We start from the raw sequence: 24,818 nt of genomic DNA on the forward strand, positions 1-24,818 counted from the left end.
GTCTTTTCTGCTCCTATTTGTTGCGGAAGACAGAACATGGGAAAGAGAAAGAACAGGCCAATGTGAGAGAAAGAGAAAGGAGAAAGATACTGAGAGAGACAAAGACAGATAGAGAGAGGGTGGGTAGAAAGAGGTTGAGACATGATGTTTAGCAGTAAGTGCAAATAAGCAAATCAAATTCTTTCCGCTGACATTGTGAAAAAGATGATAACCCATTAAATAATTAAAGTATTTATTGCCAAACCATGAACAGCCTCCAGATTGACACTTTCTACACAGCAAGAGCCCACAAATAGCAGCACGGTAACGACCAGATAATGTATTAGTTGAGAAAATAAATATTGTCCAAGACACCAGAAAGAACTGCTTTCCCTCTAAATAGTGGTCATGGGATCTTTATGGTCACCTCAAGAGGGCAGACAGGGCCTCAGTTTAATGTCTCATCTGAAAGATGGCACCTCTGACAGTGCAGCACTCCCTCAGTACTGACCCTCCCACAGTGCAGCACTCCATCATTACTACATTAAAGTGTCAGCCTGGATTATGGGTTCATGTTTCTAGAGTGAGGCACGAACCCATAACTTTCTGGCTCATTGGCACGTGTTTTGCCTCTGAACTAATGCTGACATCAAGTGGACAAGATTTTCCGAGTCCATGTGTGAGGGGTTAAGACCTCACACTTTATACTTTTACAAATATCTATAGACATGCTCATCACTATTTCTAAAATTTTAAAACTGAAGAAAGACCTTTAAAATGGCTGAAACTTGTTCTGTCTGAACAAAAGAAGCCATGTTGCAGTTTCAGGGAAACTCATACCTCGTTATCTCTGAGGAGCTACTAACGGCCACTTGCAGAGTGCACAGTGCAACTTCAAAGGGAGCTAGATGAAGGCCTTTTGTATTTGATAACCCAGGCTGACCAGCGGAGATGGAACATCTACCAAGTCAACAGCCTCTCCAATGTTCCTTTTAACCCATAATGGCTGAGATGTAATCAGCCTGGAACATGAAGTCAATTTCCAGACACTGGATAAAAATCCTTTGTTGAAGACATTGTGGAGAGGTTAAGTCATGTGGCATGGGCCTCTGGTTTGTGGAACAAGCAATATTGCTTTGCTGAATTGCATAGCTCAGTCTGCTGTTTAACATCTGACTAGCAGGGCACACTGAAGCCCAGGTTGTACACTGGGCTCCATCTACACTGCTTCTGCTGGAAATTCTGCACCATTGCATACAAGACTAATTCATCGCTGCGTGCATAAATCATGATGTAAAGTCAACACCACCAGAAAAGTGAATTATCCAGCATCAATTTTCAACCCACTGTCCTCTGTGAAGGAATAGCCCATTGGACTTTGATTCAACACTCTAAAGAACCCTGGTGAAACAATATTTATTTTCTCTGTGGTCTTTGTACTGTAAATCTTTTTTTTTTCTATCCCTCTCTTTACTATCTAAATATGAGGAGGGCAATGTGAACCCTCTTTCGAGTTTTGAGTGTGTGCAAATAAACTAATCCTTTGAGTTCATCCTACCTTGAATATTGCTTTAATAGAAGTTGGATCACACCCAAAACTGAGGGGTTGGGAAATATGCTACTGCTTATAAAGATCGAAACGAAATCGAAAATACCTTTCTGTTTATGGGTGGGCGGTGAGAGGAGAAATTAATGCTGTTTAAATTAACCCCCTCCTGTCCGTAACACTTGTTTCTGTGATGGCGTTAGATTTGGTGCAGAGTTTGAGTCTTGGTGGTTCCAGAGACCCCAAAGAATGAGCGTATCATCTGATCTCACTCTTCCCGTCTCTGCCCGAGGAATCGGTGTCAGAATTCTCACTCCCTGTTGTGTTCTCCCACTTTTCCTTCTTCTGGTCTCTCTTCATTTTGTTCAGCCGGATTGCACGCTTCCTGGTCAACCAGTGTTTTAAAGGAGACCAAAAAAAAAAGAGATTTTAGTTGCAGGATTTGCTGAGGAGTTTTAAACCCTTTCACATCCCAATTGACAATTATATGGATAGATATATAGTGAGACTGAGAGAAAGTGAGAGAGACAGACAGAGACAGGGGGAGAGAGAGACAGACAGACAGAGACAGACAGACAGACTGACAGGGAGAGAGAGAGACAGAGAAAGAGACAAACAGAGAGGGATAAAAGCAAAATACTGCGGATGATGGAAATCCAAAACAAAAACAAAAATACCTGGAAAACTCAGCAGGTCTGGCAGCATCTGCGGAGAGGAAAACAGTTAACGTTTCGAGTCCGCATGACTCTTCATCAGAACTAAGGAAAAATAGAAAAGAGATGAAATATAAGCTGGTTTAAGGGGGGGTGGGACAGGTAGAGCTGGATAGAGGGCCAGTGATAGGTGGAGATAACCAAAAGATGTCACAGACAAAAGGACAAAGAGGTGTTGACGGTGGTGATATTATCTAAGAAATGTGCTAATAGGTGACATTAAGGGTAGCAAGCAGGATGAGCAAGGTACAGATAACCCTAGTGGGGATGGGGTGGGGGGAAGGGATCGAAATAGGCTAAAAGATAAATATATAACAATGGATGGAAATACATTTAAAAATAATGGAAATAGGTGGGAAAAGAAAAATCTATATAAATTATTGGAAAAAGGGGGGTCAGAAAGGGGGTGGGGATGGAGGAGAGAGTTCATGATCTGATGTTGTTGAATTCAATATTCAGTTCGGAAGGCTGTAAAGTGCCTAGTCGGAAGATGAGGTGCTGTTCCTCCAGTTTGCGTCGAGCTGTACTGGAACAATGCAGCAAGCCAAGGACAGACATGTGGGCATGAGAGCAGGTTGGAGTGTTGAAATGGCAAGCAACAGGGAGGTCTGGGTCATGCTTGTGGACAGATCGAAGGTGTTCCGCAAAGCGGTCACCCAGTCTGCGTTTGGTCTCTCCAACGTAGAGGAAACTGCATTGGGAGCAACGAATGCAGTAGACTAAAGTGAGGGAAGTGCAAGTGAAATGCTGCTTCACTTGAAAGGAGTGTTTGGGCCCAAACAGAGAGGGAGACAGACAGACCGACAGGGAGAGAGAGAGAGACAAATCGATAGTGAGACAGACAAAGACAGACGGACAGAGAGACAGGGAGAGAGACAGACTGACAGGGAGAGAGAGAGAGACAGAGAGAAAGACAGATAGTGAGACTAACAGAGACAGACAGACAGACAGGCAGATAGCGAGACAAACAGAGAGAGAGTGAGACAGCTTGACAGTCAGGGAGAGAGACAGACCGACAGGGAGAGAGAGAGCGATATAGTGAGACAAACAGAGAGAGACAAACAGACTGACAGGAAGAGAGAGAGACAGCAAGATAGATAGTGAGACAGAGAGAGAGACACAGACAGACAGACAGGCTGACAGGGAAAGAGAGTGAGAAACAGTCAGATAGTGAGACAAACAAAGAGACAGACTGACAGACAGGGAGAGAGAGAGAGAGAAAGAGAGACAGGCAGATCGTGAGACAAACCGAGAGAAAGACAACAACAACAACAACAAACACAAAGACAAAAATGGCTGGAAAAACTCAGCAGGTCTGACAGCATCTGCAGGGGAACACAGTTAACGTTTCGAATCCGTATGACTCTTCATCAGAACTAAAGAGAAATAGAAATGAGGTGAAATATAAGCTGTTTAAGGGGGGGGGAACAGGTGGCACTGGATAGTAATAGGTGGGGGCAAAGAAGAGCTTGTCAAAGATGTTACAGACAAAAGGACAAAGAGGTGTTGACAGTGGTGATATTATCTAAGGAATGTGCTAATGGTGACATTAAGGGTAGAAAACAGAACGAGCAAGTGACAGATAGCCTTAGTGGGGGTGGGGTGGGGGGAAGGGATTGAAATAGGCTAAAAGGAGATAAAACAATATAGAAATAAATTTAAAAATAATAATAAAAATTGGTGGGATAATATAAATATATTAAAAATATATAACAATTATTAGAAAAAAGGGGATTGGAAAGGGGATAGGGGTGGAGGAGAGAGTTCATGATCTGAAGTTGTTGAACTCCATGTTAAGTTCGGAAGGCTGTAAAGTACCTAATCGGAAGATGAGGTGCTGTTCCTCCAGTTTGCGTTGAACTACACTGGGACATTGCAGCAGGCCAAGGACAGACATGTGGGCAAGAGAGCAGGGTGGAGTGTTGAAATGGCAAGCGACAGGGAGGTGTGGGTAATGCTTGCGGACAGACCGAAGATGTTCCGCAAAGCGGTCACCCAGTCTGCGTTTGGTCTCTCCAATGTAGAGGAAACCGCATTGGGAGCAGCAAATGCAGTAGACTAAACTGAGGGAAGTGCAAGTGAAGTGCTGCTTCACTTGAAAGGAGTGTTTGGGCCCTTGGACGGTGAAGAGGGAGGAAGTAAAGGGGCAGGTGTTGCACCTTCTGCGGTTGCATGGGAAGGTGCCGTGGGAGGGGGTTGAGGTGTAGGGGGTGATGGAGAAGTGGACCAGGGTGTCCCAGAGGGAACAGTCCCTATGGAATGCCGACAGTGGGGGGGGTGAAGGGAAGATTTGTTTGGTGATGGCATCATGCTGGAGTTGGCGGAAATAGCAGAGGATGATCCTTTGAATGCGTAGGCTGGTGGGGTGATAAATGAGGACAAGGGGGACCCTATCATGGTTCTGGGAGGGAGAGGAAGGTGTGAGGGCGGATGCGCAGGAGATGGGCCGGACACGGTTGAGGGCCCTGTCAACAACCATGGGTGGAAAACCTCGGTTAAGGAAGAAGGAAGACATGTCAGAGGAACTGTTTTTGAAGGTAGCATCATCAGAACAGATGCAGAGGCGAAGGAACTGAGAGAATGGGATGGAGTCCTTACAGGAAGCGGGGTATGAGGAGCTGTAGTCGAGGTAGCTGTGGGAGTCGGTAGGCTTGTAATGAATATTGGTGGACAGTCTATCACCAGAAATTGAGACAGAGAGGTCAAGGAAGGGAAGGGAAGGGAAGTGTTAGTGATGGACCATGTGAAAGTGATGGAGGGGTGGAAATCGGAAGTAAAATTAATAAATTTTTCAAGGACCAGACGAGAGCATGAAGCGACACCAAAGCAGTAATCGATGTACCGGAGAAAGAGTTGTGGGAGGGGGCCGGAGAAGGACTGGAACAAGGAATTGATGTTTTGAGTCTTCATGACTCTTCAACAGAACTGATTTTGAAGGGTCATGAGGACTCGAAACGTCAGCTCTTTTCTTCTCCGCCGATGCTGCCAGACCTGCTGAGTTTTTCCAGGTAATTCTGTTTTAGTTTTGGATTTCCAGCATCGGCAGTTTTTTGTTTTTATCTCTGGAACAAGGAACGTTCCACATACCCAATAAAGAGACAGGCATAGCTGGGGCCCATGCAGGTACCCATGGCTACCCCTTTTATTTGGAGGAAGTGAGACAAGTTTAAGGAGAAATTGTTCAGTGAGAGAACAAGTTCAGCCAGACGGAGGAGAGTAGTGGTGGATGGGGATTGTTCGGGCCTCTGTTCGAGGAAGAAGCGGAGAACCCTCAGACCATCCTGGTGGGGGATGGAGGTGTAAAGGGATTGGACATCCATGGTGAAGAGGAGGCTGTTGGGGCCAGGGAACTGGAAATTGTTGATATGATGTAGGGCATCAGAGGAATCGCGGATGTAGGTGGGAAGAGACTGGACAAGGGGGAGAGAATGGAGTCAAGATAGCAAGAAATGAATTCCGTGGGGCAGAAACAGGCTGACACGATCAGTCTGCTGGGACAGTCCTGGTTGTGGATTTTGGGTAGGAGATAGAAGCGGGCCGTCCGAGGTTGGGAGACTATCAGGTTGGAAGCTGTGGAGGGAAGATGAGGAGATGAGGTCAGTGACAGTCCTGGAAACAATGGCTTGATGTTCAGTGGTGGGGTCATGGTCCAGGGAGAGGTAGGAGGAAGTGTCTGCGAGTTGATGCTCAGCCTCCGCGAGGTAGAGGTCAGTGCGCCAGACAACAGCACCACCCTTGTCAGCGGGTTTGATAACAAAGTCAAGGTTGGACCTGAGAGAATGGAGTGAGGCAAGTTCAGAAGGAGACAGGTTATAGTGGGTGAGAGGAGCAGAGAAATTGAGATGACTGATGTCGCGCCGACAGTTCTCAATGAAAAGATCAAGAGAAGGTAAGAATCCAGAGGGAGGGGTCCAGGTGGAGGGAGAATATTGGAGGTGGGTAAAAGGATCCATGAAACAGGAGGAGGACTCCTGCCCAAAGAAGTGAGCCCAGAGACGAAGGCGGCGGAAGAGGAGTTCAGCATCGTGCCCAGCCCGAAATTCATTGAGATGAGGGCGTAAGGGTATGAAACTGAATCCTTTGCCGAGCACTGAACGTTCAGCATCAGAGAGGGGAAGGTCAGAGGTATAGTGTACACACGGCCAGGGCTGGGATTAGAAGACAGGATGGGGTCAGAGGGACGGGCAGGGATGGAGTGTCGATGAGTTGTTGGAGCTTGCATTCCTTTGCACCTGAAAGAGACAAAGTTTCTCATTAAGGTGTCGGATGAGACGAAGAATAAAATGAAACTGAGGGCAAGGACAGCTTAGAGATAGGGTGAGTCGGTGCTGCTGGAGGGAGAGGTCTATTGTGTTCATTAGGCGGCACATGACATTGAGTATGGATCTCAGGATGTGACAAGAACAGGAGTCCGAGGAGCATTGTATGTCCCAGAGATATCTGGCAATCTGGGTGGGTTCGAAACATGAGGGATGGGACTTCAGTTGGAATCTAGGTGAGGTAAGTCGGAGATGGAGACAGTCACTGAGGAAGGAGATATGGCTGTGAAAGCGGGTTTTAGTAAACACCTTGTCAAACACCAGGAGAGAAATGGAAAGCAATGAAGGTGAACAAGGCAAAAGAGACAAGCAGAAATCCTGTTGGAGAGAAGAGCAATACTTCTTCAAGGTAGACATTCCTGGAAGAGAAGTGGCAGTCAATTAAACACTAAGATACAAGCAAAATACTGCAGATGCTGGAAATCTGAAACAAAAACAAAAATAGCTGGAAAAGCTCAGGTCTGACAGCATCTGTGGAGAGGAAGACAAGAGTTAATGTTTCAAGCCTGTATGACTCTTCATCAGAACTAAAGAGAAATAGAAATGAGGTGAAATTTAAGCTGCTTAAGGGGGTGGGGGGGGGGTGCGGTGGAACAGGTGGAGCTGGATAGAGAGGAAGACAGACTGACAAACAGAGGGAGAGAGAGATAGACAGATATGAGACAAACAGAGACAGACAGAGAGATGCAGAGAGAGAGACAGACAGACAGGGACAGACAGGGAGACCAACGTAGAAACAGAGGCAAGCAGCGTAAAGGGTGACCAGGTGGGTAACATTCTGCAAAATTTCTAAGTATTTTTATTTTTCACAGCAGAATATTGAGGTGAGGATTTATTAAAAAACCTTCTATAGTCTTCAAAAGTTTTCTTCGTTCTCCACCTGCTGCTCTTCTTCTCTAAATTCTCCTCAGAAACAACTGGACATAACTGTGAAAGAGTGAATGAGGGTCACAGACATGTCACACAGCACAGCCCCCAGACCCCAGCCACAGTTTTACATCCCTGACCTGTTCATGCTGCATTGCACCCCCCACCCCCACTCCTCACCACTCCCGCAACCCCACTCCTCACCACCCCCACCCCCACTCCTCACTACCCCCCCACCCCCACTCCTCACCACCCCCACCCCCACTCCTCACCACCCCCACCCCCACTCCTCACCGCCCCCACACCCCCACTCCTCACCGCCCCCCCACCCCCACTCCTCACCGTCCCCCACCCCCACTCCTCACCGCCCCCACCCCCACTCCTCACCACCCCCCACCCCCACTCCTCACCACCCCCCCACCCCCACTCCTCACCACCCCCCCACCCCCACTCCTCACCACCCCCACCCCCATTCCTCACCACCCCCCCACCCCCACTCCTCACCACCCCCACTCCTCACCACCTCCACCCCCACTCCTCACCAACCCCCACCCCCACTCCTCACCACCCCCACCCCCACTCCTCACCACCCCCCACACCCACTCCTCACCACCCCCACCCCCACTCCTCACCACCCCCCACCCCCACTCCTCACCACCCCCACCCCCACTCCTCACCACCCCCACCCCCATTCCTCACCACCCCCACACCCACTCCTCACCACCCCCACCCCCACTCCTCACCAACCCCCACCCCCACTCCTCACCACCCCCCCACCCCCACTCCTCACCACCCCCACCCCCACTCCTCACCACCCCCACCCCCACTCCTCACCAACCCCCACCCCCACTCCTCACCACCCCCCCACCCCCACTCCTCACCACCCCCACCCCCACTCCTCACCAACCCCCACCCCCAATCCTCACCACCCCCCCACCCCCACTCCTCACCACCCCCACCCCCACTCCTCACCAACCCCCACCCCCAATCCTCACCACCCCCCCACCCCCACTCCTCACCACCCCCACCCCCACTCCTCACCATCCCCCCCCCACTCCTCACCATCCCCCCACCCCTATACCTCACCACCCCCCACCCCCACTCCTCACCACCCCCACCCCCACCCCCACTCCTCACCACCCCCCCACCCCCACTCCTCACCAGCCCCCCACTCCCACTGCTCACCACCCCCACCCCCACTCCTCACCAACCCCCCACCCCCACTCCTCACCACCCCCACACCCCCACTCCTCACCGCCCCCCCACCCCCACTCCTCACCGCCCCCCCACCCCCACTCCTCACCACCCCCACCCCCACTCCTCACCACCCCCACCCCCACTCCTCACCACCCCCACACCCCCACTCCTCACCACCCCCACCCCCACTCCTCACCAACCCCCACCCCCAATCCTCACCACCCCCCCACCCCCACTCCTCACCACCCCCACCCCCACTCCTCACCACCCCCCCCCCCACCCCCACTCCTCACCACCCCCCCACCCCTATACCTCACCACCCCCCCACCCCCACTCCTCACCACCCCCACCCCCACCCCAACTCCTCACCACCCCCCCACCCCTATACCTCACCACTCCCCCACCCCACTCCTCACCACCCCCACCCCCACCCCAACTCCTCACCACCCCCCCACCCCCACTCCTCACCACCCCCCCACCCCCACTCCCACTGCTCACCAGCCCCAGCCCCACTCCTCACCACCCCCCCCACCCCAACTCCTCACCACTCCCCCACCCCACTCCTCACCACCCCCACCCCCACCCCAACTCCTCACCACCCCCCCACCCCCACTCCTCACCACCCCCCCACCCCCACTCCTCACCAGCCCCCCACTCCCACTGCTCACCAGCCCCAGCCCCACTCCTCACCACCCCCCCACCCCAACTCCTCACCACCCCCCCACCCCCACTCCTCACCACCCCCCCACCCCCACTCCTCACCAGCCCCCCACTCCCACTGCTCACCAACCCCGCAACCCCACTCCTCACCACCCCCCACCCCACTCCTCACCACCCCCCCCACCCCCACTCCTCACCACCCCCCCACCCCCACTCCTCACCACCCCCGCAACCCCACTCCTCACCACCCCCACCCCCACTCCTCACCACCCCCACCCCCACTCCTCACCATCCCCCCACCCCCACTCCTCACCACCCCCATCCCCACTCCTCACCACCCCCCCACTCCCACTGCTCACCATCCCCCCACCCCACTCCTCACCACCCCCCCACCCCCACTCCTCACACCCCCACCCCCACTCCTCACCACCCCCACTCCTCACTGCCCCCCACCCCCACTCCTCACCAACCCCCACTCCCCCATGTCCCTGCCACTCTCCATCCCCCACCCCCACTCCTCACCACCCCACACCTCAACACCCTCTAACTCCCATCCCCCACACCCCATCCCCCACCACTCTCCATCCCCCCTCGTCCCACCACTCTCCACCCCCCCACCCCCCATCCCCCACCACTCTCCATTCCCCCACCCCCCACGTCCCCACCTCTCCCATCTCTCTGTCCATTTGAGATTTTCGGATTTTGAAGGGAATTGATAGGATTGATAGAGAGAAATTGTTTGCTCTGGTGGGAGAGTCTAGGACAAGGGGACAAACATTAAAATCAGAGTGAATAAGGAGAACAGTTAAGAAACACTTCTTCACACAATGACTGGTAGAAGTGTAGAACTCTCTCCCCCAAAAAGTAGAAGCTAGCTCAATAATAAATTTTAAATCTGAGATGGATCGAATTTTTTGCAAGACAAGGTTGTAGAGGATATGGAGCCAAGGCAAGTGGATGGAGTTGACACAAAGATCAGCCATTTTCCAATTGATTGATGGAACAGGTTTGAGGGGCTGAATGGCCTCATCTTGCCCCTGTGGATAACCATCCTGTCAACACTCATTTTCTACAGAGGTGAAGACTGATCTATGCAGTGTGTACCATCTACAGGATGCACTGCAGGAATTCACCAGAGGCTCCTTAGACAACACCTTCCAAACCCACGACTACTACCATCTAGAAAGACAAGAGCAGCAGACAGATGCCAGCAGGCAGACTCCACCACCTGGAAGTTCCCCTCCAAGCCACTCACCATCCTGACTTGGAAATATGTCACCGTTCCTTCACTGTCGCTGCGTCAAAATCCTGGAACTCCCTTCCTAACAGCACAGTGGGTGTACCTACACCACATGGACTGCAGCGGTTCAAGAAGGCAGCTCACCACCACCTTCTCAAGGGCAATAAATGCTGGCCCAGCCAGCGGAGCCCACATCTTTAAATTGGGGAGAGAGGGAAGTGGAAAAAAATACTTTGAGAAAAGGTGCAAAACTTACAAAAGTATTTATAAAAACACAGAAACATAGAAATCTAATGGGAGACAGGTCCACCTAAGCTGTGCTCAATGTGAGATTATTAGAAACAGGCAGAGACTTTCAGCCCCTCATGTCTGTTCAACCAATTAATCAGATGGTGGCTGATCTGGTCCTTAACATCAGCCACACATCTCATTTCCAAAAATTATTACCCATCAAGTATTGAATGGATGGGCGAGGTGAGGAGTGTAGAGAGGGATCTCATGATGAACAGGGTCAGTAAACACACAGTAACACTCACTGTATTCCTGTCAGGCGCTGAAAGCTGATTGGTGCTCGATTCCTTCACATTCTTGGAGCACTCAGGCCAACATTCTGAAAGAGACAAACTGGAATCAGGCACCTCCCCCTCTTACACACCCACACACACCCACACACACCCCCACACACACAGACCCGTCCACACACGCACCCACACACCCACCCACACACCCGTCCACCTACCCACACACACACACACATACATCCACACACCCACCCAGACACACACCCACACGCCCGTCCACCCACACACCCACTCACACACACACACCCACCCACACCCACACACCCACACATACACCCACACACCCGTCCACCCACACATACACACACACATACATCCACATACCCATCCAACCACACACCCACACACACACCCACACACACACCCACACACCCGTCCACCCACATACACACACACAGATACATCCACACACCCATCCAACCACACACCCACCCACACACCCGTCCACCCACACATACACACACACACATACATCCACACACCCATCCAACCACACACCCACACACACACCCACACACACACCCACAAACACACTCGTCCACACACCCACCCACACACCTGCCCACACACCCGCCCACAGCCTCCTGAGAGGTGAGACGAGGACCCACTTTGCCACGGCTGACACACTGTGGGATAGATTGGATTTTAAAATGTAGGATTACAGATACTCACTCTCGAAAGATCCCTGTTCTTCACCCTGGATTGCTGTAACAGTAGCCTGATCAAAGAAATGGAGAGAGCTGTGTGAATTGGGGTTGCCAGCACTACTTCATTCGTTTCAGAAACCATATCAAGGCCCTGCAGTAAAAATCCATTTTGGCCTCAATGTTCAATGCACTACTAAGGTACACAGTGCAGGAAGCTCCCGAGCTCCTCACTGCTCTTTTCCCATGTATCAAGTGTTGGCAGAAGCATTGGAGTTGGTCTCAGTATTGCCTGGCTACACAGGGCAGGGGTAGAGACAGGGCACCTGCTCCTGATCGCTAATCAGGCAACATCACCCTCCCCCCATTATACCCGCTCCCTCAAAAAGACAGCCATGTGTGGGTATATTCGTATGTGTGTGTGTGTGTATATTCATGTGTGTGAGTAAATTTGTGCGTGTGAGTATATCCATGTGTGTGATTTTATTCGTGTGTGTGGGTATATTCATGCTTCTGGCTATATTTGTGTGTGTGCGTATAGCCGTGTGTGTGGGTATATTCATGTTTGTGGGTATATTCATCTGTGTGTATATTCAATTGTGTGAGTATATTCATCCATGGGTATATTCATGTGTGTGGGTATACTCACGCGTGTGAGTATATTTGTGTATCTGTGGGTATATTTATGTGTGTGGGTGTATTCGTGTATGTGAGTATATGCGTCCATGGGTATATTCATGTGTGTGGGGATATTCGTGTGTGTGAGCATATTCATATGTGCGGGTATAATCGTGTGCGTGGGTATATTTGTGTGGGTGGGTATATTTATGTGTGTGATTTTATTCATGTGTGTGGGTATATTTGTGTGTGTGGATATATGCCTGTGTGTTGCTTTATTTGTGTGGGTGGGTATAGTCGTGTGTGTGGGTACATTCATGTGTGTGTAGGTATATTCGTGTGTGTGTGTGTGTATACGTGGGTATACTCCTGTTCTTTGGTGAAGGTGGGGTCTAGGTTTGGATGGTTTGATACTCTCCACAGTTGAATATTCATTGTTGGGTTCACAGATGAAGAATGGGCACCAGGGGGTAGTGTTTGCCTGTGGAGTTGCTCCTCAGTGATTCACCTTTAGGGATGTTGGGCAGTGGGGATTCGGAGCCACAGAAAAATGACTCCATTAACAGATAGTTAATCTTCATAACAATGGAGACATTTATCTCAACATCAGCGTCTGAAGTGAAAACAGGGAGAGACTCACATCCTGAAACGCTCTTGGAGACATTTCATCCATATCCGAAGTCTAAAATAAAACAACATCGAGCAAATGATACATCTTCAAATCTGTTTCAAATATTTCAACACAAAAAGCTGAACCATGTCATCCCAGACTGAACCCAGAAATCCCAGGCTGGACCCTGATATCCCAGACTGAACCCAGACATCCCAGACTGAACCCAGACATCCCAGACTGGATCCTGACATCCCAGACTGGATCCTGACATCCCAGGCTGGACCCCGACATCCCAGGCTGGACCCAGATATCCCAGACTGAACCCCAACATCCCAGACTGAACCCCAACATCCCAGGCTGGACCCAGATATCCCAGGCTGGACCCAGATACCCCAGTCTGAACCCAGATACCCCAGTCTGAACCCCAACATCACAGACTGAACCCCGACATCCCAGATTGAACCCAGATATCCCAGGCTGGACCCCGACATCCCAGACTGAACCCAGACATCCCAGACTGAAACCAGATATCTCAGACTGAACCCCAACATCCCAGGCTGCACCCAGATATCCCAAACTGGACCCCGACGTCCCAGACTGGACCCTGACATCCCAGACATCCCAGGCATCCCAGACTGAATCCAGGTATCCCAGACTGAACCCCGACATCCCAGACTAAACCCTGACATCCCAGACTAAACCCAGACATCCCAGACTAAATCCAGACATCCCAGACTAAATCCAGACATCCAAGACTGAAACCAGATATCTCAGACTGAACCTTAACATCCCAGGCTGCACACAGATATCCCAGACAGAACCCCAGCATCCCAGGCTGGACCCCGACATCCCAGACTGAACCCAGATATCCCAGACTGAAACCAGATATCTCAGACTGAACCCCGACATCCCAGACTGAACCCAGATATCCCAGACTGAACCCAGACATCCCAGACTGAACCCTGACATCCCAGACATCCCAGGTATCCCAGACTGAACCCTGACATCCCAGACTAAACCCCGACATCCCAGACTGAAACCAGATATCTCAGACTGAACCTCAACATCCCAGGCTGCACCCAGATATCCCAGCCTGAACCCTGACAACCCAGACTGAACCCAGACATCCCAGACTGAACCCTGACATCCCAGACTGAACCCAGATATCCCAGACTGAAACCAGATATCTCAGACCGAACCCCAACATCCCAGGATGAACCCAGATATCCCAGACTGGACCCCGACATCCCAGACTGAACCCAGATATCCCAGACTGAACCCAGACATCCCAGACTGAACCCTGACATCCCAGACTGAACCCTGACATCCCAGACATCCCAGGTATCCCAGACTGAACCCTGACATCCCAGACTAAACCCCGACATCCCAGACTGAAACCAGATATCTCAGACTGAACCTCAACATCCCAGGCTGCACCCAGATATCCCAGCCTGAACCCCGACAATCCAGACTGAACCCAGACATCCCAGACTGAACCCAGACATCCCAGACTGAACCCAGACATCCCAGACTGAACACTGACACCCAGATTGAATCCCAACATCCCAGACTGAACCTAGACATCCCAGACATCCCAGACTGAATCCAGGTATCCCAGACTGAACCCCGACATCCCAGGCTGAACCCAGACATCCCAGACTGAACGGAGACATTGTAGACTGTATATGTAGCCAGCTGGATATTACCAAGCTGTCTGAAGGTTCTCTGAGCCTCTTCAGTTTGGTCTGAAGGCTCAGGACATGTTCCTCTTGCCGGAAGAATTCAATCTGCAGCTCATCGCACTTCTCACCCTGTTCACGAATCAGCTTCCGATATGCATCATTCTGCTGCAGTGTCTCCGTGTGCAACTTGTGCAAATCTTCCCTTGATTTCAGAGCCTGTGGGAGTTAGCAGATAGCAGGTCACTAAGTGTTAGATACAGAGTAAAGCTCCCTCTACACTGTCCCCATCAAACACTCCCAGGACAGGTACAGCATGGGGTTAGATACAGAGTAAAGCTCCCTCTACACTGTCCCCAACAAACACTCCCAGGACAGGTACAGCATGGGGTTAGATACAGAGTAAAGCTCCCTCTACAGTGTCCCCATGAAACACTCCCAGGACAGGTACAGCACGAGGTTAGATACAGAGTAAAGCTCCCTCTACATTGTCCCCATCAAACACTCCTAGGACAGGTACAGCACGGGGTTAGATACAGAGTAAAGCTCCCTCTACATTGTCCCCATCAAACACTCCCAGGACAGGCTACAGCACGGGGTTAGATACAGAGTAAAGTTCCCTCTACAGTGTCCCCATCAAACACTCCCAGGACAGGCTACAGCACGGGGTTAGATACAGAGTAAAGTTCCCTCTACACTGTCCCCATTAAGCGCTCCCAGGACAGGTACAGCCTCTCTTTATGGTCAGTCTGTGAGTGGAAGGCGTGCAGATAAAATCACACATTTCTCTGCCTGAATGCATCACTGCAACTGTTCCACTGAAGAATAATAATCCCAAAGAGCACTTTACAGGAACACAGCTGATTTTATCACTCCAATTGCCTAGCTGTTTGTCACAAAGTGGGACATTTACAGAGTGTTACAGTTCAAAGTTCTTGTCTTTTTTCAGTTACCTGATCTCTCTCTATCGCCACCTCCTGCATTTGCTGCAGCATTGCTTCAATGCGAACCTTGTACATCTGGGAATCCTTCTGCAGAGTTATGCACCGAAGCTCAAAGACCTCTTTCTCCTCCAGGTACTTCATAGAGTCGGAGAGGACAAGACAAGAGTCGGGATTAGTCAGCAGCTGTTACTCTGCAGCTATACTGATCCGGGAATATCATCGTCAGACTGAGCTGGCTCTCAATACAAGACCCCTGGAAATGGAAAGTCATAGGAACCATAGGACTTCAGAGCGGGAGGAGGCCATTCAGCCCCTTGAGCCTGCTCCACCATTCAATAAGATCATGGCTGATCTGGTTGTGGTCTCAACTTCACTTTCCTGTCTGTCCCCCATAACCCTTGTGTCCCTTGTCGATCAAAAATCTGTCTAACTCAGCCTTGAATATATTCAATGGCTTTATTATTTATTTAAATTTATTATTTAATGGGAAATAAATTTATAATTTGTTACTTATTTAAAGTGTCGCCTCAGCCATATCTCCGGGATAGGTACAGAGGGGAGGTGAAGAAGCATATAAGAAAAGCAAAGAGGGAGTATGGGAAGAGACTGGCAGCTAACATAAAAGAGAATCCCAAGTCTTCTGAGGGCAAATAAATAGTGAAAGGATGGTAAAAGGAGGAGTAGGGCTGATTAGGGGCCAAAAAGAGGATTTACACATGGAGGCAAGGAGCATGGCTGAGGTATTAAATGAATATTTTGCATCTCTTTTTACCAAGGAAGAAGATGCTACCCAGGCCATCGTGAAAGAGGAGGTAATTCAGCCACTTCTCATACAATTGATTAAAATTGTTAAGGAGGAGGTATTGGATAGGCTGTCTGTACTTGAAGTTGATAAGGCACCAGGACCAGATGAGATGCATCCAAGGATACTGAGGGAAGTGAGAGTGGAAATTGCGGAGGCGCTGGCCATAATATTCCAACCTTCCTTAGACCCAGGGTGGTGCCAGAGGACTGGAGAATTGCAAACGTTACAACCTTGTTCAAAAAAGGATGTAAAGATAAGCCCAGCAACTACGGGCCATTCAGTTTAACTTCAGTGATGGGGAAACTTCTGGAAACAATAATTTGGGACAAAATTAATAGTCATATGGACAAATGTGGGTTAATTAAGGAAAGTCAACAGATTTCTTAAGGGAAAATCATATTTAACTAACTTGCTGGAGTTTTTTGAAGAGGTAACAGAGAGGGTTGATGAGGGTAATGCTGTTGATGTGGTTTACATGGACTTTCAAAAGGTATTTGATACAGTGTCACACAATAGACTTGTGAGAAAAGTTATAGCTCATGGGATAAAAGGGACAGTAGCAACATGGATACAAAATTAGCTGAGTGATAGGTAACAGAAAGTCGTGATTAATGGGCATTTTTTGGGCTGGAGGAAGCTTTGTAGTGGAGTTCCCCAGGAGTCAGTGTTGGGACCCTTGCTTTTCCAGAAATATATTAATGATCTCGAGCTTGATACACAGGGCACAATTTCAAAGTTTGCGGATGATACAAAACTTGGAAGCATTGTGAACTTTGAGGAGGATAGTGTAGAACTTCCAAAGGACATCGACAAGTTGATGGAGTGGGCAGATAGGTGGCAGATGAAGTTCAATGAGGAGAAATGTGGAGTGATTCATTTTGGTAGGAAGAACATAGAGACACAATATAAAATAAGGGGTACAACTCTAAAGGGGGTGCAGGAGCAGAGGGACCTGGGTGTATATGTGCATATATCATTGAAGGTGGCAGGACAGGTTGAGAGAGCAGTCAGTAAAGCAGACAGTATCCTGGGCTTTATTAATAGGGGCATAGAGCACACAAGAGCAAGGAGGTTATGTTGAACTTGTATAAGGTATGAGTTTGGCCTCAGCTGGAGTATTGTGTCCAGTTCTGGGCGCCACACTTTAGGCAGGAAGTGAAGGCATTAGAGAAGGTGCAGAAAAGATTCATGAGAATGGTTCCCGGAATGAGGAACTTCAGATATAAAGATAGATTGGAGAAGTTTGCACTGTTTCCTTAGAGAACAGAAGGCTGAGAGGAGGTTCGATAAAGGTACTTAAAATAAGGGGTCTGGACAGAGTCGGTGGAGAGAAATTGTTCCCACTCATGAAAGGATCAAGAACGAGAAGGTGCAGATTTAAAGTAAATAGTAAAAAAAGCAAAAGTAATATGAGAAATTTTTTTACGCAGCGAGTGGTTCAGGTCTAGAATGCACTGCCAGGGAGTGTGGTGGAGACAGACAGAATGTTTCAAAAGGGAATTGGACCATTAACTGAAAAGGAAAAATGTGCTGGGCTATGGGGAGATGGCAGGTTAATGGCACTCAGTGAGTTGCTCATTCAGAGAGCTAGTGCAGACACGATGGGCTGAATGGCCTCTTTCTGAACTGTAGTTATGTTAGATCTGTTTTGTGAGACCCTGGGACAGTGAATATCAGTAGGCTGTTCCACCACATGGGGCATCACACCCAAACCCTTCCCCTCACGTCGTTGACACAGGAGGCAGTTATCAGGGAGGGCAACACTGGCTCATCATTCCTCTCCCAATCTGTTCCTGAGGAACAGCCCCCTTCCGCTCCCATCCCAGCAACAGTGTAGCCAATATTGCCATCCCATAACAACTTGCATTTCTGTAATGCTCTTTGCAGAGATCAAATGTCCCAAAGCATTCCATGGCCTGGAAAATGAGATGGACATTAATGAGGTTTCAAAAGAAGAGAGGCAGAGAGGTTTAGGGAGGGAATTCTAGAGCTTAGGGCCCAGGCAGCTGAACTCACAGCTGCCAATGGTGGAGCCAAGGAAATTGAGTGTGCGCAAGAGGCCAGAATTGGAGGAGCGCAGAGATATGGAGGGGCTGGAGGAGAAAGCTAATGTAACACCTTTATTTAAGAAAGAAGGGAGGCAGAAAGCAGGAAACAACAGGCCTGTTAGCTTAGCATCTGTCATAGGAAAAGTGCTAGAATCCATTACTGAGGAAGTTATAGCGGGATACTTAGATAATCACAATTTGATCAGGCAGAGTCAACATGGCTTTGTGAAAGGGAAGTATTACCTAATATGTTCGAGTTTTTTGACAAAGTAACATTCAAGGTGGATAAAGGGTAGATGTGGTGTACTTGGATTTCCAACAGGCAGTTGATAAGATATCACAGAAGATAAGAGCACATGGTGTAGGAGGTAACATATTAGCATGGATAAAGGACTGGTTAGCTAACTAGGCATAAATGGGTCTTTTTTGGATTGGCAAGCTGTAACTAGTGGAGTGCCACAAGGATCAGTGCTGGGGCTTCAACTATTTACAATCTATATCAATGATTTGGAAGAAGGGACCAAATGTTTGGTAGCTAAATTTGCTGATGACACCAAAATAGGTAGGAAAGTCAAGAGGAGGTAGAGAGTCTGCAAAGTGACATAGACAGGTTAAGTGAGTGGATAAAAATTTGGCAGATGAAGTGAATGTGGGAAAATATGAACTTGTCCACCTTGGCAGGAACAATAGAAAAGAAGCGTATTATTTAAATAGGGAGAGATTGCAGAACTCTGAGGTACAGAGGGATCCGGGTGTCCTGGTACATGAATCACAAACAGTTAGTATGGAGGTACAGCAAGTGATTTGGAAGGCAAATGGAATGTTGGTGTTTATTGCAAGAGGAATGGAATATAAAAATAGGGAAGTTTTACTGCATCTGTACAGGGCCTTGGTGAGACAACATTTGGAAAACTGTGTACAGATTTGGACTCCTTACTACTTTAGAAGCATTTCAGAAAAGGTTCACTGGACTCACTCCTGGAATGAAGTAAGGTTGGACAGGTTGGGCCTGTACCCATTGGAGTTTAGAAGAATGAGAGGTGATCTTATTGAAACATCTAAGATCCTGAGGGGACTTGATAGGGTGGATGCTGAGAATGTTTCCTCTTGTGGGCGAGACTAGAAGTATGAGACATCATTTAAAAATAAGAGGTTTCCCTTTTAAGACAAAGATGAGGAGAAAGTTTTTCTCTCAGAGGATTGTTTTTCTTTGGAATTCTCTTCCCCAGAGAGCAGTGGAGGCTGGGTCACTGAATATATTCAAGGCTGAGTTAGACAGATTTTTGATCAAAAAGGGGGTCAAGGGTTATGGGGGACTGACAGGAAAATGGGGTTGAGACCACAATTAGATCAGCCAATCAGCTCCTGACCTCATTACAGCCTTGGTCCAAACATGGACAAAACAGCTGAACTTCTGAAGTGACTGCCCTTGACATCAAGGCTGCATTTTATCCCAATTTTGTTGATTTGGTTTTCATTTAAAAGATTATCAAGGCTGCATTTGACTGAGTGTGGCATCAAGGAGCCCTAGCAAAACTGGGATCAATGGGAATCAGGGGGAAAACTCTCCACTGATTGGAGTCATACCTAGCACAAAGGAAGATGGTTGTGGTTGTTGGAGGTCAGTCATTTCAGCTCCAGGACATCACTGCAGAAGTTCCTCAGGGTAGTGTCCTTGGCCCAACCATCTTCAGCTGCTTCATCAATTACCTTCCTTCCATCATAAAGTCAGAAGTGGGGATGTTCGCTGATGATTGCACAATGTTGAGCACCATTCGCGACTCCTCAGATACTGAAGCAGTCCATGTCCAGATGCAACAAGACCTGGACAATATCCAGGTTTGGGCTGACAAGTGGCAAGTAACATTCACGCCACACAAGTGTCAGGCAATGACCATCTCTAACAAGACAGGATTCAACCATCGCCGCTTGATGTTCAATGGCATTACCATCACTGAATCCCCCACTATCAACATCCTGGAACTGAACTGGATTAGCCAAATAAATACTATGGCTACAAGAGCAGGTCAGAGGCTAGGAATCATGCGACGAGTAACCCACCTACTGACTTCCCAAAGCCTGTCCACCATCTACAAGGTACAAGTCAGGAGTGTGATGGAATACTCCCCGCAGCTGGATGAGTCCAGCTCCCACAACACTCAAGAAGCTTGACACCATCCAGGATAAAGCCTGCTTGATTGGCACCCCTTCCACAAACATTCAATCCCTGCACCATCGATGCATAGTAGCAGCAGTGTGTACCATCTAGAAGATGTCTGCAGAAACAAGGCTCCTTAGACAGCAACTTCCAAACCCTCGACCACTACCACAAGAGCAGCAGATAGATGGGAACACCTTCACCTGGAAGTTCCCCTCTAAGTCACTCATCAGCCTGACTTGGAAATATATCGCCGTTCCTTCACTGTCGCTGGGTCAAAATCCTGGAACTCCCTCCCTAACAGCACTGTGGGTGTACCTACACCACATGGACTACAGCAGTTCAAGAAGGCAGCTCACCACCACCTTCTCAAGGGCAATTAGGGATGGGCAATAAATGTTGGCCAAGCCGGAGAAGCCCTACATCCCATGAATGAATATAAAAAAATAGCCATGATCTTATTGAATGGTGGAGCAGACACAAGGGGCTGAATGGCCTACCCTTGCTCCTATGTTTCTATGTAAGGACTGGAGAAGGTTACAGAGATAGGGAGAGGTGTAGACATTGAAGGAGTTTAGAGAGATAGAAAGGGTTGTAGGGATTGAGGGAGGTTACAGAGATAGGGAGGATTGTAGTGACTGGACAATGTTACATAGATAGGGAGGGTTGTGGAGGCTGAAGGAGGTTACATGGATAGGTATGTTATAGAGGCTGGAGGAGGATGCAGAAATAGTGAGGGCTGGAGGAGGTTACAGGGATAGGTATGATATAGAGGCTGGAGGAGGATGCAGAAATAGTGAGGGCTGGAGGAGGTTACAGAGATAGGGTGGATTGTAAAGGCTGGAGGAGGTTACAGAGATAGGGAGGGTTGTAGGGGTTGGAGGAGGTTACATGGATAGGGAGGGTTATAGAGGCTGGAGGAGGTTACAAAGATAGGGAGGGTTGTAGAGGCTGGAGGAGGTTACAGAGATAGTGAGGGCTGGAGGAGGTTACAGAGATAGGGTGGATTGTAGAGGCTGGAGGAGGTTACAGAGATAAGGAGGGTTGTAGAGGCTGGAGGAGGTTACAGAGAAAGGGAGGGCTGGAGGAGGTTACTGAGATAGGGAGAGCTGGGGGAGGTTATAGAGATAGGGAGGGTTGTAGGAGCTGGAGGATGTTACAGTGATAGGGAGGGTTGTAGATGCTGGAGGAGGTTACAGAGAAAGGGAGGGTCATAGAGGCTGTAGGAGGTTACAGAGATAGGGAGGGTTGGAGGAGGTTACAGGGATAGGGAAGGCTGGGGGAGGTTACAGAGATAGGGAGGGTTGGAGGAGGTTACAGGGATAGGGAAGGCTGGGGGAGGTTACAGAGATAGGGAGTGTTGGATAGGCTGGAGGAGGTTGCATTGATAGGGAGGGTTGTAGGGGCTGGAGGAGGTTACAGAGATAGGGAGGATTGTAGGGGCTGGAGGAAGTTACAGAGATAGGGAGGGTTGTAAAGACTGGAGAATGTTACAGAGATAGGGAGGGTTGTAGCGACAGGAGGGTGTTACATAGGTAAGGAGGGTTGTAGGGACTGGAGGAGGTTACAGTGATATGAAGGGTTGTAGATGCTGGAGGAGGTTAAAGAGACAGGGAGGGTTGTAGGGGCTGGAGGATGTTACAGTGATAGGGAGGGTTGTAGATGCTGGAGGAGGGTACAGAGATAGGGAGGGTTGCAGGGTCTGGAGGAGATTACAGAGTTAGAGAGGGTTGTAGGGTCTAGAGGAGGTTACAGAGATAGGGAGGATTGTAGCGACAGGAGGGTGTTACATAGATAGGGAGGGTTGTAGGGGCTGGAGGAGATTACAGAGATAGGGAGGGTTGTAGGGGCTGGAGGAGGTTACAGAGATAGGGAGGGTTGTAGAGGCTGGAGGAGGTTACAGAGAAAGGAAGGGCTGGAGGAGGTTACAGGGATAGGGAGGGTTGGATAGGCTGGAGAAAGTTACAGAAATAGGGAGGGTTGTAAAGGCTGGAGAAGGTTACAAAAATAGGGAGGGTTGTAGGATCTGGAGGAGTTTACAGAGATAGGGAGGATTTTAGAGGCTGGAGGAGGTTACAGAGGTAGGGAGGGTTGTAGAGGCTGGAGGTTTTTACTGAGAAAGGGAATATTGTAGAGGCTGGAGGATGTTACAGAGATAGGGAGGGCTGCAGGAGGTTACAGAGATAGGGAGGGTTGTAGTGGCTACAGGAGGTTACAGAGATAGGGAGAGTTGTAGAGGCTGGAGGTTGTTACAAAGATAGGGAGGGTTGTTGAGGCTGGAGGAGGTTACAAAGATAAGGAGGGTTGTGGAGGCTGGAGGAGGTTAGTGATAGGGAGGGTTGTAGGGGTTGGTGGAGGTTACAGAACTAGGGAGGGTTGTAGAAGTTGTTGGAGGTTACAGAGATAGGGAGGGTTGTAGAGGCTGAAGGAGGTTACAGATATAGGGAGGGTTGTAGAGGGTGGAGGAGGTTACAGTGATAGGGAGGGTTGTAGGGACTGGAGTAGGTTACAGTGAAAGTGAGGGCTGTAGGGGTTGGTGGAGGTTACAAGGATAGGGAGTGTTGTAGGGGCTAGAGAAGCTTACTAAGATAGGGAGGAGTGTAGAGGCTGGATGAGGTTACAGAGACAGGGAGGGTTATAGGGGCTGGAGGAGGTTCCAGAGATAGGGAGGGATATAGGGACTAGAGGAGGTTACAGAGAATGGGAGGGGTATAGGGACTGGAGGAGCTTACAGAGATAGCTAGAGAGCAATTTAAGGATGAGAATGGAATGCTAATTTTGAGTTGTTGCTGACGCCGGGAGCAGTATATAAATCAGCAAACGGAGAGGTGAATTGGACTTGAAATGTTTCATCGACTGAGTTTTGGATGGGCTGAAGTTCAAGAGCTGAGTAAATAGCCTGGTAGGACAGTTAGAATGGTGACGTTTGGAGCTAACAAAGGCATGGATGAGGGATTCAGCAGATGAGATGAGGTATAGGAAGGCCAGCATTTATTGCCCATCCCTAATTGCCCCTTGAGAAGGTGATGGTGAGCTGCCTTCTTGAACCGTGGCAGTCCATGTGGTGTAGGTACACCCACAGTTCTGTTAGGGGAGGGTGTTCCAGGATTTTGACCCAGTGACAGTGAAGGAACGGCGATATATTTCCAAGTCAGGATGGTGAGTGACTTGGAGGGGAACTTCCAGGTGAGGGTGTTCCCATCTATCTGCTGCCCTTGTCCTTCTAGATGGCAGTGGTCGAGAGTTTGGAAGTTGCTGTCTAAGGAGCCTTGTTTCTGCAAATATCTTCTAGATAGTACACACTGCTGCTACTGTGCTTCGATGGTACAGGGAGTGAATGTTTGTGGAAGGGGTGCCAATCAAGTGGGCTGCTTTGTCCTGGATGGTGTCAAGCTTCTTGAGTGTTGTGGGAGCTGCACTCATCCAGGCAAGTGGGGAGTATTCCATCACACTCCTGACTTGTGCCTTGTAGATGGCGGACAGGCTTTGGGGAATCAGGAGGTGAGTTACTCCCCACAGGATTCCTAGCTCTGACCTGCTCTTGTAGCCACAGTATTTATATACTAGTCCAGTTCAGTTTCTGGTCAATGGTAACCCCCAGGATGTTGATAGTGGGAGATTCAGTGATGGTAATGCCATTGGAAGTCAAGGAGAGATGGTTGGATTCTCTCTTGTTTGAGATGGTCATTGCCTGGCACTTGTGTGGCGCGAATGTTATTTGCCACTTGTCAGCCCAAGCCTGGATATGGTCCAGGTCTTGCTGCATTTGGACATGGACTGCTTCAGTATCTGAGGAGTCACGAATGGTGCTGAACATTGTCCCCTCTTTGTATCAAACTTACTATCTGGTTCAAGAGGACAGTTCATCACCACCTTCTCAGGGGCAACTAGACCTTACAAGTGACATCCATATCCCAGAATAAGGTAGAAGATAAATACCCACCTTATCCCGCATTTCTTCAACATCCCGAAGTTCTTTGCGTAGATTATAAATGCTGTTGACAAGTTCTTGGTGTTCCTCCAGTGCTGTCCTCCGATCATCCTCCAAAGTCTGGATGTACATCTTATTTTTATCAATTTTGTCAACCTTTAGTTTGTGCAACAATCAAATAAATGCAGATTAGATCGATGAGTGTGGCAGTGTGTTTCTGCCTCTTAGCCATAATATACAGGTTAAGTAGGTACATGGAGTGAATCATATAGCAAG

General features: G+C 49.1%; 1 protein-coding gene across 4 annotated transcripts in view; it reads right to left on the bottom strand.

The window, feature by feature from the left end:
• Nucleotides 1-219: 219 nt before the first annotated feature.
• Nucleotides 220-24,818, bottom strand: part of card9 (caspase recruitment domain family, member 9) — a 41,440-nt gene continuing 16,841 nt past the window's right edge. For 3 of the 4 annotated variants that reach the window (XM_041192863.1, XM_041192861.1, XM_041192862.1), the window contains 8 exons: nt 24,555-24,698; nt 15,610-15,735; nt 14,684-14,875; nt 13,005-13,046; nt 11,775-11,820; nt 11,058-11,131; nt 7,402-7,484; nt 220-1,910 (listed from right to left, as the gene is read on the bottom strand). In XM_041192863.1, coding sequence (XP_041048797.1) covers nt 1,784-1,910; nt 7,402-7,484; nt 11,058-11,131; nt 11,775-11,820; nt 13,005-13,046; nt 14,684-14,875; nt 15,610-15,735; nt 24,555-24,698 — 834 coding nt within the window. In that variant the 3' untranslated portion in view covers nt 220-1,783. The remainder of the gene's footprint in view (nt 1,911-7,401; nt 7,485-11,057; nt 11,132-11,774; nt 11,821-13,004; nt 13,047-14,683; nt 14,876-15,609; nt 15,736-24,554; nt 24,699-24,818) is intronic. The other variant, XM_041192864.1, reaches the window with a different exon arrangement.

The sequence above is a fragment of the Carcharodon carcharias genome, chromosome 8 (genome assembly GCF_017639515.1).
Source record: "Carcharodon carcharias isolate sCarCar2 chromosome 8, sCarCar2.pri, whole genome shotgun sequence".
In the NCBI taxonomy this organism is placed as follows: Eukaryota; Metazoa; Chordata; class Chondrichthyes; order Lamniformes; family Lamnidae; genus Carcharodon; species Carcharodon carcharias.